Source organism: Phoxinus phoxinus, assembly GCF_949152265.1.
Source record: "Phoxinus phoxinus genome assembly, chromosome: 25".
Taxonomy (NCBI): domain Eukaryota; kingdom Metazoa; phylum Chordata; class Actinopteri; order Cypriniformes; family Leuciscidae; genus Phoxinus; species Phoxinus phoxinus.
In genome coordinates, this window is record NC_136900.1 from 11,331,592 (window position 1) to 11,346,706 (window position 15,115).

Consider the following 15,115-nt stretch of genomic DNA (forward strand, 5'->3'; position numbering starts at 1 on the left):
GAGGAGACCGTTGCCGCGCACCTGTGCCCGTCTTCGTCTGCGCTGGGTTCGGACCGCAGCCTGCCCTCCAAGCCGTGCAGGTTCACAGCCCACCAGGCAGACAAGGCCTATGCATCTGCGGGGGAGACAGCTTCAGCTCTTCACGCCATGGCAATCCTGCAGGTGTTCCAGGCAAAGCTGCTCCAATCCTTGGACGACGGCGCAGTGGACCCTGACGTCATCAGGGATCTGCGTGCGGCAACGGACCTCGCACTGATGGCCACCAAGCGCTCTGCACAGGCCATCGGCCGCTCCATGGGATTCATGGTCGTCCTCAACAGGCACCTATGGCTAACCCTAGCTGACCTGAAGGACTCAGACCGCAAGACGCTCCTGAACGCTCCAGTCACTCCCTCCGGCCTCTTTGGTGACGCCGTGGAGTCAGTCACGGAGCGTTTTTCCGAGACGCAGAAGCGCGCCGAAGTGATGAGCCACGTGATGCCCCGTCGCTCACTTCCCACCTGCGAGGTCCCGCTCTTCTTCGGCTCCTCGCCAGGCTCAAGGACAGCCTAGACAGCCCGCCATGGTGCCCTCCGGCCGCCCCGAACCGGACACTCGTTTCGGCCAGAACAAGCAGTGGACAGGGCCTGAAAGGAAACGCCAGGGTCAGAAGAGGAGCCCGCGCCGCGAGAGAACCAGCGCGCCGTCCTCGGCTACCAAGCCATCTTCCTGACGGAGCGGTCAAGAGGAAGAGAGAACGCGCTGGGGGCCGGCGACTGCAGCGTCACTCTCCGGCCGAGACCTGGCTATGTTCCGAAGTCACTCAATACTCCGTTCAGAGCACAAGTTGTTTTCCTGCCCGCCTTATTTGCTGAGCCGTCAGCCTCGAATGACGCTGACGCTCAGACCGCTGTGTGCCCTGTCAGGGCTCTGCGGATGTACATGAATCGTTCGGCCGCCTTTCGCCAGTCGGACCAGCTATTCGTGTGCTTTGGTGGTTGTACTAAGGGACGTGCTGTTTCAAAACAGAGACTTTCTCACTGGATTGTGGACGCTATTGCATTGGCTTATGAATGCCAGGGGAAGGACTGTCCCTTTAACATCAGAGCTCATTCTACGAGGGCGATTGCCTCCTCATGGCCCTGGTCTAAAGGTATGTCAATTCAGGATTTATGTCTTGCTGCTGGCTGGTCTTCTCAGAACACATTCGCCAGGTTTTACAAGCTGGATGTACCGTCCGTAGCGTCCCAAGTGCTTTCGGTGAGTTGAGTTTACTCATGTATTATGAAACTGTAGATAACCAACTATGCAGTAGTTACCATTAGCTGCTAACTCTGTGTTTTTAGCTATTAGGTTGATGCAGCTGTCACCGCAAACGCTGTCGACTCTGTGTTAACTCTCATGCTTGAGTGCGTATTGTTGTTGTGCCTGCCCTGATCAGTGCAGCCTTTACGTTAATTTTGTTGGGATATGCAAATTTTGATAAGGTTGGAGCTGACGCTTCATTGGCTTAGTTCTGCCTATCAGATGCGAGTATTCCTAGCGGCGCGGCTATTGGCTAGGAACTGTCTGTCGCTTATGTGTGAGTGTAGTTGACCCCGTTCTGGGCTTATCTTCTCTGCTCTCACGGCGTGATTTTATACAGTTCCCATATACGTCTCAGTTGATGTAATGTTGAAGTTACCGCCTTGAAAGGGAACGTCTCTGGTTACTATGGTAACCTCGGTTCCCTGAGAGGCGGGAACGAGGCATTACGTTAACCGCCGTGTCGCTGTTTGATCAGCTGTGCTAGCGTTCAGTAGTTATTCTGACGCAATTGTCGCGCCCATGCATTTTATACTGCCCGCGAACCTGTCAGTATTTGCATGCTTCGCGTCAATTGGCCACCTGTCCCACAGCTGGCGTTAGCTTATAAGATTTCAGCAAAAATGGAGAAGGTAGGAGTTCCCATATACGTCTCAGTTGACGTAATTAGAGCCCTGCACGGGCCTCAAATCTAGGCCCTAGCCCGGCCCTGGCCCGAGACGCTCAGGCCCTAGCCCGGCCCGTGTCCGACAGCTCATCATAATTATCAGCCCGAGTCCGACCCGAGCCCGTTTTTTTAAATTTTTTTTATATAGGCTACATGTAGCCTGGTCTAGGGCAAACTAACTATTTGCAGCCATTAAAATAGTTCCGTTTTGTTAGTTATGTTTCTTATCATTTCTTTATTAAGTTAATTTAGACAAATGTTCGGTTTCTTTTTGTTTTTTTTATTGACGACCAAGCAGCCGGCAGCGAGTTAAACATGTTTGATCCATTTAGCCTCTCAAATCAACACTTTACTTGGCTACAATAAAATCCATAAAACACCTTAAGCATATGAAGACAGTTATAGTTTAAACGTTTATCATCATTTTTTAAAAGCTGAGGCAAACTGCTCTGCTGCTCACAGTGGCAACAGCACTCGTAAACGAAATGAGCTATAGCCTATTTAAACAAATCAAATAAATGGCATTAAATTAAAAACAAACATGCACATTATCTTACCTCAAAAATCAAGTCTTCACTACAGAACATGGCCATTCTTATTTCCAATAGTTTCCAACAGACTGATGAAAATAAAGTCGTTTTCAAACGAAAGCCAACAAGACAGCCCCCTAATATGGCTAAGAACAGTTACAGAGCATCGTGAAGAAAAATCACAGCATCCACAGTGGAAGGTTTTAATCCAGTCAGCCCGAACTATCTTGAACTATTCCAGCTGTGCTGAAGTCACGCTCGCTATACTTCTGCTGCTGGCGGGGACACTAAAAACAGCGAGCTGGTCGCGCAAATCTTGGGTCGCGCCGCCGGGAAACCTGTGTGCGTGCGTGTGTGTGTGTGTGCGCGAGCGCGAGCAGACTGTCATGTGTCAGTCATATGTCAGTGTGATAGGTTTAAAACGTCTTTCTATGTTTGTTTTTCCATCGTCAACTTCTCATATTTAATTTTAATACATGTCAAAAATAGGCTATAAAAAGAAGGATAAGCCTAAAACAGGCCCGAGGCCCGGCCCGCGTGTGAACTATGACGTGAAAATTGGCCCGAAGCCCGGCCCTAGGGGCGTAAATAAGTCGGGGCCCGTCGGGCTCGGGCTGAAATGCAGGGCTCTAGACGTAATGTCTCGTTCCCGCCTATCAGGGAACCGAGGTTACCATAGTAACCGGAGACGTTTTTCGGTTTTTCCCAACGTTGAACATTCTTGAATATTCTTCAACTCGGCGACCGGTAAAAGCGCAAAGGCTCCCACTGAAAACAATTGCAAAAATCTGTTTTGTTGGACACATGGGCTAAGTTTTCGGACACAGCCTTTGAATCATGTATGGTGTGGGAGTAAGTCGTCACAACATGCGAGAAAGGTTGACAAGGACCTAAGTTAGCTAACTGAAATCTTGAACCTCCAATACCCGTTTACAGAGGCGACAGAGCTCGTAATAAAACGAGAATCAACAGTGGCTTTTCGGAGTTGCCGCGAACTGAGGGACTTGAAATGTTGAAAAAACGATGCGGAGATGGCGGTTACTCAACAGGTAAGGTAATTTAAATTACTGAACAGATAAATTGTAACTCTGTGAAGCATTAGCTAACGTTACTGCAAAGGGTAATTTCATTTATGGGTTGTTTACTAGTGCTGTGCTGGAATTTATTTTCAAGGAAGTATATCGTGTTTATATTAATGGGTTTATCTACAGTAATGTAGTAGTCAATGTGTTACAAGCAGTTGTAGGATAATCGCTCTAACTTTTATTTAGTAATGAGAAAAAAACATACTCATTTGCACAGTCACAACAGACACAACCAAAACAATGTTCTTCCTCAAAATTAATGCAGTTTTGTTTAGTTAAGTTTAAAATAGAATTCGTTTTTTTTTCTGTATAAATACTGTAAAGCCAATGGTTTCATATTTGAATTAATCATTTTTCTGAAGGTCCACAGGGTCAAGCATTATTAGTAAAAAAAATACCCATGAATTGATGACATCACATTTCTCACAAGGCCAAAAATCTTTAACTAGAAAAGGATCAGGAGGATATGAGCGCTGCCAGATGGTCAGTGATCTGTTTGTTTTAATTTATGAAAGCACAGGTGGCATTCAGGAGCTTGAGACACATGTGTACCTGCAAAGATGCTGAACGTCAAATTGTCTGCATCACAGACAGGATGTTCAAAGCTCACACGCAATCATACGTGGTCACTTGAAATGTACTGGCATTTGGCTGCACCTTGTTAAGAAACAGCTGGAACATTTGATTCATTTGACATTTATGATCATATCCTACTTGAGAAATTCATACCATATGTCCACACAGTAACTCAGGACATTAAAGACTCTAAGTATTTACACAAGACAACCATTTTAACCATTAGTCTTAATTTCATTCCCCAAATCAGCTGCTAAATGGTTTATTAATCATGTACTGTATATTTATTTTGCAGTTTTTAGTAGTGAATGTTATTTTTAGTAATCCTCCTCATACATGTACACAGAAGCTGTAAATTTTTCACACCCTGCAGTAAATATGAAATTCATTACATAAATTATCATCAAATATCGTTCAGAGAGGCCGATGAACTGCCGCACACACACACACACACACACACACACACACACACACACACACACACACACACACAATGCCATCACTGGACTTTTGTAATACCAGGTCAGCGATTTTTTCTGTGACATGCGAAGGCTGGTAGACCCTCCCTGCAGGGTGGTAAATGAGAATTGATATAAAAGAGCGTATGGAAATAAATCTAACAGTACCGAAGCTCTACCTGTAGACCTTTCTCACCTCCAACCATGGAGTGGAGAACATCTGCAGTCTGCATACTTCTGGCACTTACCGGCATTCAGGTGCATTCAAAGAACGGTAAGAGTTTAACTATTCTTGAGTTCTTCAGGGCGGTGTCTCCTTATGTTATTAAAATGGGTTTAATTATTTTTATTAACATAATATTTGTTTACATTATTTCCAAATGTGTATATATATTTATATTATTGCAACTAAACAACAATCAGAAATTATTTAATTAGCCTAATTCAGGTTCATTCAAAGAAGAGTAAGAGTTTCCTTATTTTATTTAAAAATGTTTAATTTAAAATTGTTTTAATTATTTTTGTCTAAATCCTGTTCTTATGAATTTAATTATGTTACTGCAACTAAACAATGATCAGAAATGACTTAACACTTAATCATATTAAAAAAATGTAGTTACCATTTGGTGTCCTCTTACTAAGACTTCTTTATTTTAGTTTATTTTTTAAAATTACAGTAATAAGTAGTAGTGGCAGTCGAAATCCCATTTGTAAGCTTTTATACTCAAGATCCCATATCTGAAATGTGTTTTAAAATCAATTAAACCTAAAAATATCTTGTCAAATTGCATGTTGTGGTTGGAAACAGCATCAGTTTCAGCATCTGAAAAAAAAGGGAACCAACCACCTGATAACATTTACTAACGTCATAGTTTCATCACTTGAACTTAGGGCTGGGCGATAAAACGATAACGATAATTATCGCGATATAATTGTTCTCGATAAAACGATATCAAGAGTTCGATAAATGTTCGATAATGTTTATGCGCCATGCGAAGCGGAATGCAACTCATTTGAACCGCGCGTTTATCTGCTCGGCTCAAAGTCTAAACGGCAGCGCAGCGCGAGCTCGGCTCACCAGAGCAGATGCGTTTACTCTGATCGGCATCGGTCACGAAATCCAGTGAGAAGCGCTTGAATTCAGCGAAGAACGCAAATGTCTCAGTGATTTAAACCAGTTTAAAGGCAGATGAAACAGCGCTGACAAACAGGAGAAGCACTGTGAGCAACGATACAGTCAGAAGGCTTTTCCGTCTACAAATTCCCAACATTTACCACGGATTTACTGTAACGTTAGCCTAGTAATATTAACTGCACCATGAAATGTGGGATACATATTGAATTGTATTATATTATTAATGCAGACAATGTATTAAAGGACTAATGGAATATAATTACAGTATTTAATGATGTATTTAGGCTACTGGTTTTCATTCAAATACCATAGAAACCATAAAGTAATATTTCGCCATGAGAGTGAGGTGCTGTAGTAGGCTATGCCCGGTTTTATCTGTGGTTATCATGATCTAAATGCATGATACTGGATGACCAATGGTTAATTTTAATAAAACTCAAACAGTCATAATATTACATTTTACCAAATAAAAATTAACACATACAGAAACTAAGAAATAATTTTTTTCTATTAAGATATTTATTTTGTTAAGGTAAAATGACTAATGTTTGAATGTTCTACCTCAGATTTGTGAATGTTCTCCTGTTTGGCAAGTGTTTGTCATGATATGTTTAAACTACAATAAAGAGTAGTTTAAAACCACAATTAACGCTCTGGTTTCTACAACTTTTACTTAGGAGAAAATCTGCCTCTAAACTTGAAAGAAATAAAGATTTGACATTTATTGTGATTCGAATCGTGATAATTATCGATATCGACTGATATCAAAAAAATTATCGTGATAATTATCGATATCGAATGACATAAAAAAATTATCGTGATATTTTTTTTTGGCCATATCGCCCAGCCCTTCTTGAACCTGATACCATCAGCTCCATTGATGACTTGCTTTAGAAGTTACTAAATATTGTCAGTTGTGAAAAATGTCATGATAACTTTGTGAAATTGCAATATTTATTTTTAGGATAAATTTAAAAGTTAACAAATCAGGAATCCCTGAATTTGAATTGAGTTTGCAAACAGAAAGTGTAATTGTAATTCAAATGAGTGTTTAAGGACATTAAAATGGAAATAAAGTCATGTAGCTACTATATGCATACATGTTCGTTATAATACACACTTAGATTATATCGTTGATATAGCCACTTGCATCTCTATTAAAAACTGACATTTCTTTGAATTGCACATTTTTGTTTTCTCGCTTTTTTTGCAGTCTATCCCAGTAACCATGTCAACAGCATCTGCAGCATGTGGGGAAACTTCCACTTCAAGACGTTCGATGGGGACGTTTATCAGTTCCCAGGCACATGCGAGTATAACCTGGTGTCTGACTGCCAAAGCCTCATTCGCCAGTTCTCGGTTCACGTGAAGAGAACAGAACACGCCAATGACCCGAAGATCAGCAGGGTGTTAGTTAGTATCAATGACATCGCTGTTGAGTTGACAGAGAAACAGGTCATCATCAATGAAGAAAAGTAAGATTCTGGGGAACCCAACTGCTGCTTATTTGCTCCCACAGCAAAGCCTTTAAAATGTGTTCTGTTTGGTCAATTTTTCATTTGAATCTTTTCTCATTTTTCAGAGTAACACTCCCCGTGCATATCTCAGGGATCCTTGTAGAAGAAAACACAATTTACACCAGGCTCTATTCCAAAATGGGCATCACTGTCACGTGGAACAAAGAGGATGCAGTTATGGTGAGGTTATGTGGCTCGATACGAGTTCAAAACTAATTTAACTATAGTTTTCGTATGGATATTAGTTTTACAAACCTAAAATACACTAAACTTATTTCTTGAGTCTGTTTTGAACGATTAATGAATAATACGAGTAATCTGTTATTGAATCCGACACTGCTGCTGTACAGATGGTACTCAACCAGAATATGACTTTTACGGCGGCAGTAAAATTGCGGGTGTGCATTTGGTGCCTTTCTTTGACCGCAGACTTTGAAAAGTGTCAGTTTATTCTCTCTATCGCGTAATCTGCCGCCGCGCCGCGGCTCATTGAGAGTGATTGAAATGTGGTAACAGATCAATTCAAGTGAAACATGTAGTTAAATGAATTCATATAATCACAAGACTGAAATTAAATGTAATACATTTAATAAATAATGAAAACATTTCAACACAAAACATTGCAATAGAAAAATATTAAGCTACATCAATGAGGCTTTGAAAGAGCATAAGACATGTTCTTATCAGCGGACCGACGATAGCCCAGTGGTCAACACAACAGCATGAGGTTCACGGAGCTTCAAGCGATGCAAGATCGAATCTCATTAGCTTTGGCTGACAGCGTTAAATGTTTTACCATTCTTGATGCTTAGATAGGTAACTGTTTGTTGAAGTCAAGCGTTTTGTTTAATTATCAATGGCACATTACAACATAAATTTGCTACATTCCAGTAGAGCCGCTGCACAGACGAGAAAACTGATGAAGGAAGATTATCAGCCGATCGCGTCAGAAAATGAAAATGACGAAACTATCTTTAATCTGCTAAATTATTGTTTAGTGAATCATCCACGAAATTGAGATGACTGACATTGATACCCGCCATAGCAAAGGAAGAATTTTTTAAAAACAGATCCTGGACATTTCAAGGTTTAAATAAAGTGTCGGGGCAGTTTATTTATTTAAAACAGGGTTGCATCGAGTTAAGAGTTTATTTTCTAAGTAAGAAACAGAATCTTATTTTTGCGACATTTTAAATCTGTATTGCCAAAGAAATTGCAGCTAAATAAACAATTAAAACAGTAGGCTAGTCTACAAATGAAAATAGTTCAAAGCAACATAAATTAAGATCATGCGTTTTTCTTTGCTTCTCTCTCGCGCTGGATCTCTTTTATTTTAGTTTATTTAGTTTCCCTGCACTGCGCGCGCCGGGTCTCTCTCGAAATTAAACATTTCAGGGTAAAAACCCATCATACAGCTGATAATACTGTACTATGTCGCTGTGTGTCATCCATACAAATCACGGAAAAAAACTGTAACAAATGATTGAGCGTTGTTTCAAAGAAACAGAATGCCTGGTTGAATTCACCGTACAATAAAACGAGGTGGATCGCGAATAAAAGAGCTCTGTATCTGCTGCTCACTTGCATTCGTTTAGTTGGCAAGAACGCGTTTCGTCGATAGTTCATGCCAGATTGTTGACAAACACACTGCTCAAACATGTTAAAATTCTACAAACCCAGTTGAAACAAATGGATTGAACACTTCAACTGAAAGTGTGTGTGAAACCTCTTTAAATACAATACATAAAACTACCATATTTATAATTTAAGGGCCTACATTTGGACACATCGAGAGATTTATCTTTAAAAGTATTTTGCCTTTGCCTGGTCATCAGGCTCACTCTGCATATGAAAGACGGAACATTTAACACCTCCTGAACCCCCAACCCCCCAGAGGCTATCTGAGTTTGAGACCGACTTAAAACAAAGAGAAGTCAGGGAACAACCGAACTGGCAGCGCTGCGACCCTCCTCAGAGAGTCCCACCCCAGAGGGCGCCGAGGAGAAACGATTTCTCAAAACCGTTCCTGCCCTGGAGGAACCCTCAGAAGCCTGATAGCCTGAGCGTCAGGACTTCTTGTCTAAGTTTCATTAGAGATAACGACAGTCCTCAGATCTTGCCTACCTCTAACTATCTTAGTTCCAACGACCCTCCTCGGAGGATCGTTGGAAAAAGCAGGCACCTCGGCGCCCTGAAACGGCGAACCGGCAGGGAAACCGAACTGACTGCTCTACGACCCTCCTCGGAGGATCGTTTGGGGACGCTGACACCTCGGTGTCCTGAAACGGCGAACCGGCAGGAGAACCGAACTGGCAGCGTTGCGACCCTCCTCAGAGAGTCGCCGGGGAGAAACGATTTCTCAAAACCGTCCCTAACCCGGAGGGGACCACCCTCAGAAGCCTGCAGCCTCGGCGTCAGGGCTTCTTCTTCCAAGCTATATAAGAGATAAAACAGTTCTCAGATCTTGCATATCTCTAACTGGCTAGACAGCGACCGCCACCCAGGTCCCTCTCGAATGGCGACGCTCTATTTTGCAGCACTTTATGCTGCGAGGAGCTTTAGTAGGCTGAGACTGCTCCCGCCCAGCAGTCTCAGGAACATTAGATCGGTGAGGAAGACACCTCTGGAACGCCGCTGGATAGTTTATATCTTCATTTTGTTGAAAGCGAAGCATTCAGAGAACAGACATATTTTTTCTTTATTTTTCTTTACATCAGAAAAACTTATATATATCACTCCGTGGCCACCAGCAGGAAAACAACCGAGCTGGCAGCGCTGCGACCCTACTCAGAGAGTCGCCCCCCAGAGGATGCCGAGGAGAAACGATTTCTCGAAACCTTCCTTCCCCATATAGTTTATCTGTTGCGCGACGCAATTCTCGAATAGCGTCAGTGCTGACATCCTCACATTCATCCATGTCCTGATATAGTTTACCCACCAATGCTGCCTAATAATATGTATCTATTATTTATGATGGCTGGTGGATAACGTCGGGGGGATTATGACGCCGACTCGGGAGAGAGATAGCTAGTAAGCGTCTCTTTAACCCGAGGCACTGTCATACTATGATATTTAATACCCAAAACATTACTTTAGTAGAAGTTTTGGGGATAAACACATAAAATAGAAACCGGTTTATTCCACGATCTCAACTCCTCAGTGTGGAGATAGGAAAAAACGGCAATCCCCCGACGAGGAGGCTGAGATATAGAGATTTACTTATATTCTCACTCTCATAATGTTCAGCTGGTCAGAAAACATTTAACTTGGCAATCAGCACAAAATAAAACCTCCTTTTATAAGCTCCTCTTTATACAACAGAGTTATGAGCTGACTTATTTATTTATTCATTGAAAACTCACACACATCTGCTTTATTCATATATATATACATCAAGATGCGCGTCACCGCTGTGCCTCGGCAGCAGCGGGACTCGCGCCTTGGGGAGTGCGCATTGACGCATTGAATTATCTGCATTTGCATTCTTATGAACATGGTTATTTCCTAACAGTGAATTTCAGTCTGCAAGTTTGCAATATTCACTGGTGTATAACTACAAAAAGGAGTACTGATATATGTATGTGGTAATAATTTAGTAACATAGTATTATTAACTGGGGCCATCATTATACCATGTTACTGGTCCCAAGGCCTTCACTGGCTTTTTTTTACACAAGACAACACAAGTCTATTTCATATTTTGGTGTTTTCATTACTCTGATCAACTATCATTAGTTCTGACTTGATGTCCAAATGGCCAAACATACCAAGTCAAATTATCTAACCAAGAAGTTTTGTGTGGTATTGTGTTAGGTGGAACTTGACTACAAATATTCCAATCGCACTTGTGGACTGTGTGGCGATTTTAATGGAGTTCCAGTTTATAGTGAGTTCATTGAATCCGGTAAGTTACTTTTACAGTCTCTAATCCTCATGTTTTCCTAATCTGATAAAATCCAAGCGGTTCAAGAATATCTAAAAAGATCAAGTGTCTATATCTTATCTTATACAGGACGGAGGGTTGGCTATACTGAGTTTGGAAATAATCACAGAGTTCCCAACCCAACACATAACTGCGAAGATCCTTTTGAAAACATCGATGAGCAAAATGTGGTGGACCAATGTGAAAAATATGTAAGATACAGAAAAAAGTTGTTTATTCCAAATGAAACTATTAATCATCTAATCACCATTAATCAGCTATGTCACAACAGCTACTCAGAATTCCAGTATTGTTAATATGGACCTTTGAGGTTTAAGATGTTCCTTGTCCTTTTCACAACAGCGGGCAGATTGTGCAGACCTTTTGGAGGATGAAAAGTGGTCTTCTTGTAGCTGGGTTTTGAACCCTGAGCCATATATCAAGGCCTGTACAAATGATATCTGTTCACGTCAACCTGAAGACGAAGACAGAGACACCACCGCACTCTGTGCGACTTTGTCTGAATATTCACGTCAGTGTTCGCACGCTGGAGGATCTCCGCCGACCTGGAGAACAGCAAAGTTCTGTGGTAAGAAACACCACGTAGTTCTGTTGAAAATTATAGGATTGTTCTATCTTGAGTGTTTTCTTTGCTTTGTATCCTTTTGAATATAATTATTTTTTATTGTTTGTTTACACAGCTACAGTAAGAGGAATCCAGGCAATTAATGTTTAAAAAAAGAATATAAAATATAGATAGACACATCCAAAGATTGAAAGAATAGAATAAAAGTAATGAAATTATTTTTTTTGTAATAATTAAAAATGGTTTTCGACTTCTTTTTTTTATCTTAATTTTCTAACACCGTGTCTACATCAGATATGCGTGTGTTGCGACACGACAAAAGCAAATAGAACCCATTATAGTCAGATGCTGTCTACACTGGAACGCACGAGAAGCGATACGACAAATTCCAGACAGTTAACTGTAAACAGCTCCGTTTTATACATACTTCCAGCAGTCGCGATACTTCATATACGTAGAACGCAGCGGTCGCTTTGTCACATCCTGTGTAGACAGCCTCAAGACAACTGTCCGGTGTAGACACTGTGTAAGTCTCTGTATGACTTGTATTCCCATGCAGCTGTGACGTGCCCCTACAATATGGTACATTCTGAAAGTGGCTCTCCCTGTATGGACACATGCTCACACAAAGACACAAACACACTGTGTGAGGAACACAACATCGATGGCTGCTTCTGCCCACCAGGTCAGTACGAGTATTTATATAATATAAAAAGAGTGTTTATTCATCCTGTTCAAAAGTTTGGGGTCAGATTTTTTTTTTTTTTTACTTTTATTCAATAAGGATGCATTAAATTGATCAAAAGTGTCAAGGCATTTAATAATGTTACACTAGATTTCTATTTCAAATAAATGCTGTTCTTTTGAACTTTATATGCATTCAAAAATCCTGAAAAAATGTATCACGGTTTCTGCACAAATATGACGCAGCACAACTGTTTTCATTGATATTGATAAGAAATGTTTCTTGAGTAGCAAATCAGCATATTAGAATATTTCTGAAGGATCATGTAACACTGAAGAATGGAGTCATTTCACAATATTACTGTTTTTACTGTATTTTTAGTTAAATAAAGCAGCCTTGGTGAGCAAAAAAGACTTCTTTCAAAAACATTTAAAAAAAAAACCTTTTGAATGGAAATGAATGTTGTTTTTAAAAATAAAGAACCACATAAAGTTGATATTAATGCACTTAATGTCTTTTTTATAGGAACTGTGTTTGATGACATTTCAAACACGGGCTGCATCCCAGCAGAAAAGTGTCAGTGCAAGCATGACCGCGTCTACAGCACAGGAGAGATTCTTCGCAAAGACGAGGAAGAATGGTAATGAAACATGTCTGTAATAGGAATATGAGGATAACTAAGTCAAATGTGTGCTGTAAAATGTGCATTCTGCGACTCTATATATCTCATATATATATTTGTTTATTAGTATTAGTATTAAATGCATCTGCCTGACTAAATGCTACATTATGATGACACTGGATCAATGGGAAACATTTATAATAAAACAGCAGAAGTGGGTTTTACTATCTTGACATCTAAAGCTTGTTGTTTACTGTCTGTTTGTAATTATATTGTGTAATTCAGTATATGTGAGGAGGGAAACTGGATCTGTATGAGTATGCCTGGCCCTGGCCTGTGCGCAGTAGAGGAAGGATCTCACTTCACCACCTTTGACGGGAAAGAATTCAATTTCCATGGAGACTGCAACTATGTGCTCTCAAAAGTAAGCGTGTTGTGGTTACTAATTACATCTTCTGTTGTTGCAAAGACATTTTTTATTTATTTTGTTTGTATCCATTAGGAATATGTGAAATCCTTATAAAAGTCAACTTTTGCATTTGTGTTTTTGTAGGACTGTGAGGGGTCCAAGTTCAACATATTTGCTCAGATTGTTCCTTGTTTTACTCATGAAACGGACACCTGTTTGAAAACTATTGTGGTGCTGTTTGACAACGACAAGAAAAATGTGTGTATAACGACCTACTTCCACAACAACAACACAAAAGTCTTGTATATTTGGCTTTTATAGCCATTTTAGGCAATATGAACAAGTAATGAGATGTCGCCTACATAATACACTACCTTTCAAAAGTTTGGGGATTTAAAAAAAAATGATTGAAAAAATATTTTTAAAGTTCAAAAGTCTATTATGCTCATCAAGGCTGCATTTATTTGATCACACATTCAGTAAAAACAGTAATATTGTGAAATATTGCAGTTTAAAATATTTTATTTTATTTTAATATATTTTATTCCTGTAATGACAAAGCTGACTTTTCAGTGTTCAGTGTCACATGATCCTTCAGAAATCATTCTTATTTGCTGATTTGGTATTCTCTGATGAATAGAAACTTCACAAGAACAGCATTTATTTAAACTAGAAATATTTTGTACAATTTTAAATGACTTCAAACATTTTAAACCGAAATGTAGCTTGTGCAAAATAAAACTATGACTGTGTGCTTTCTTCTTCAGCCTCTAATTATTAAAGCTGATGGGACGGTACAACACAATGCAGAAGTTTCACTTCCTTACATGACAGGTGAGGAATAAGAAGCTCTTTTTTTGTTTCTGTGCTTAAGTTTAAAGATATATATATATCTGAAATATTTTTCAAACTCTTTGACTCTTTTCCTCCAGCTGACTTCACTGTGTTCAAGCCGTCATCATTTCACATCATACTTCAGACCACCTTTGGGCTGCAAGTGCAGATACAGCTGGTGCCTCTTATGCAGGTGTACATCACTGTGGAACAAATCTTCAAGGGCAAGACTTGTGGTGAGACCTCTGTCTTAAAAAGCAAGAAAAATCTGAACTAAGAAGTAAATCTATCACGATGGCCAATGGTGCGCCATTTGTGTGTTTGTGCAGGTCTCTGTGGAAACTTTAACAAAGTGCTGTCTGATGACCTGAAGACCCCTCAGGGAGTGGTGGAGGGTACAGCGGTTTCCTTCGCAAACGCCTGGAAGGCCCTTTCCAACTGTCCCGACCGTTCTGAGAGGATGGACGACCCCTGTTCCTACAGCACTGACAGCGGTGAGAGACTTTTTTGCATCCGAAGTCAGTATGGTAATCAAATCCAAACAGATGTTTTAGTTTTTGGCAGAGTATCCGAGGCACGGGCTGTAAAGGCTCCGCCCTCTTCTGGAAAGAGGGGCAGGGAGCAGCAGCTAATTTGCATTTAAAGATACATGTACGAATACCGCATGTTTTTCCTTCCACTCAAAAATGAAATTATACGTGAAATAATAAATGATCTGTGGGGTATTTTGAGTTCAAACTTTACAGACACAATCTAGGGACATTATTACTTATATTACGTCTTGTAAAAAGGGGCATAATAGGTTC

The 15,115-nt window shown here is 40.5% G+C and overlaps 1 protein-coding gene across 1 annotated transcript in view; it reads left to right on the forward strand.

The window, feature by feature from the left end:
* Positions 1-562: 562 nt before the first annotated feature.
* Positions 563-15,115, forward strand: part of LOC306994062 (uncharacterized protein) — a gene marked incomplete at its 5' end in the record, with an annotated part of 34,439 nt that continues 19,886 nt past the window's right edge. The window contains 13 exons of the mRNA XM_079604369.1: positions 563-644; positions 6,949-7,210; positions 7,318-7,432; positions 11,065-11,155; positions 11,264-11,385; positions 11,537-11,762; positions 12,319-12,444; positions 12,970-13,084; positions 13,352-13,490; positions 13,620-13,733; positions 14,243-14,309; positions 14,408-14,545; positions 14,639-14,803. Of these exons, the coding sequence (XP_079460495.1) occupies positions 563-644; positions 6,949-7,210; positions 7,318-7,432; positions 11,065-11,155; positions 11,264-11,385; positions 11,537-11,762; positions 12,319-12,444; positions 12,970-13,084; positions 13,352-13,490; positions 13,620-13,733; positions 14,243-14,309; positions 14,408-14,545; positions 14,639-14,803 (1,762 nt within the window). The remainder of the gene's footprint in view (positions 645-6,948; positions 7,211-7,317; positions 7,433-11,064; positions 11,156-11,263; positions 11,386-11,536; positions 11,763-12,318; positions 12,445-12,969; positions 13,085-13,351; positions 13,491-13,619; positions 13,734-14,242; positions 14,310-14,407; positions 14,546-14,638; positions 14,804-15,115) is intronic.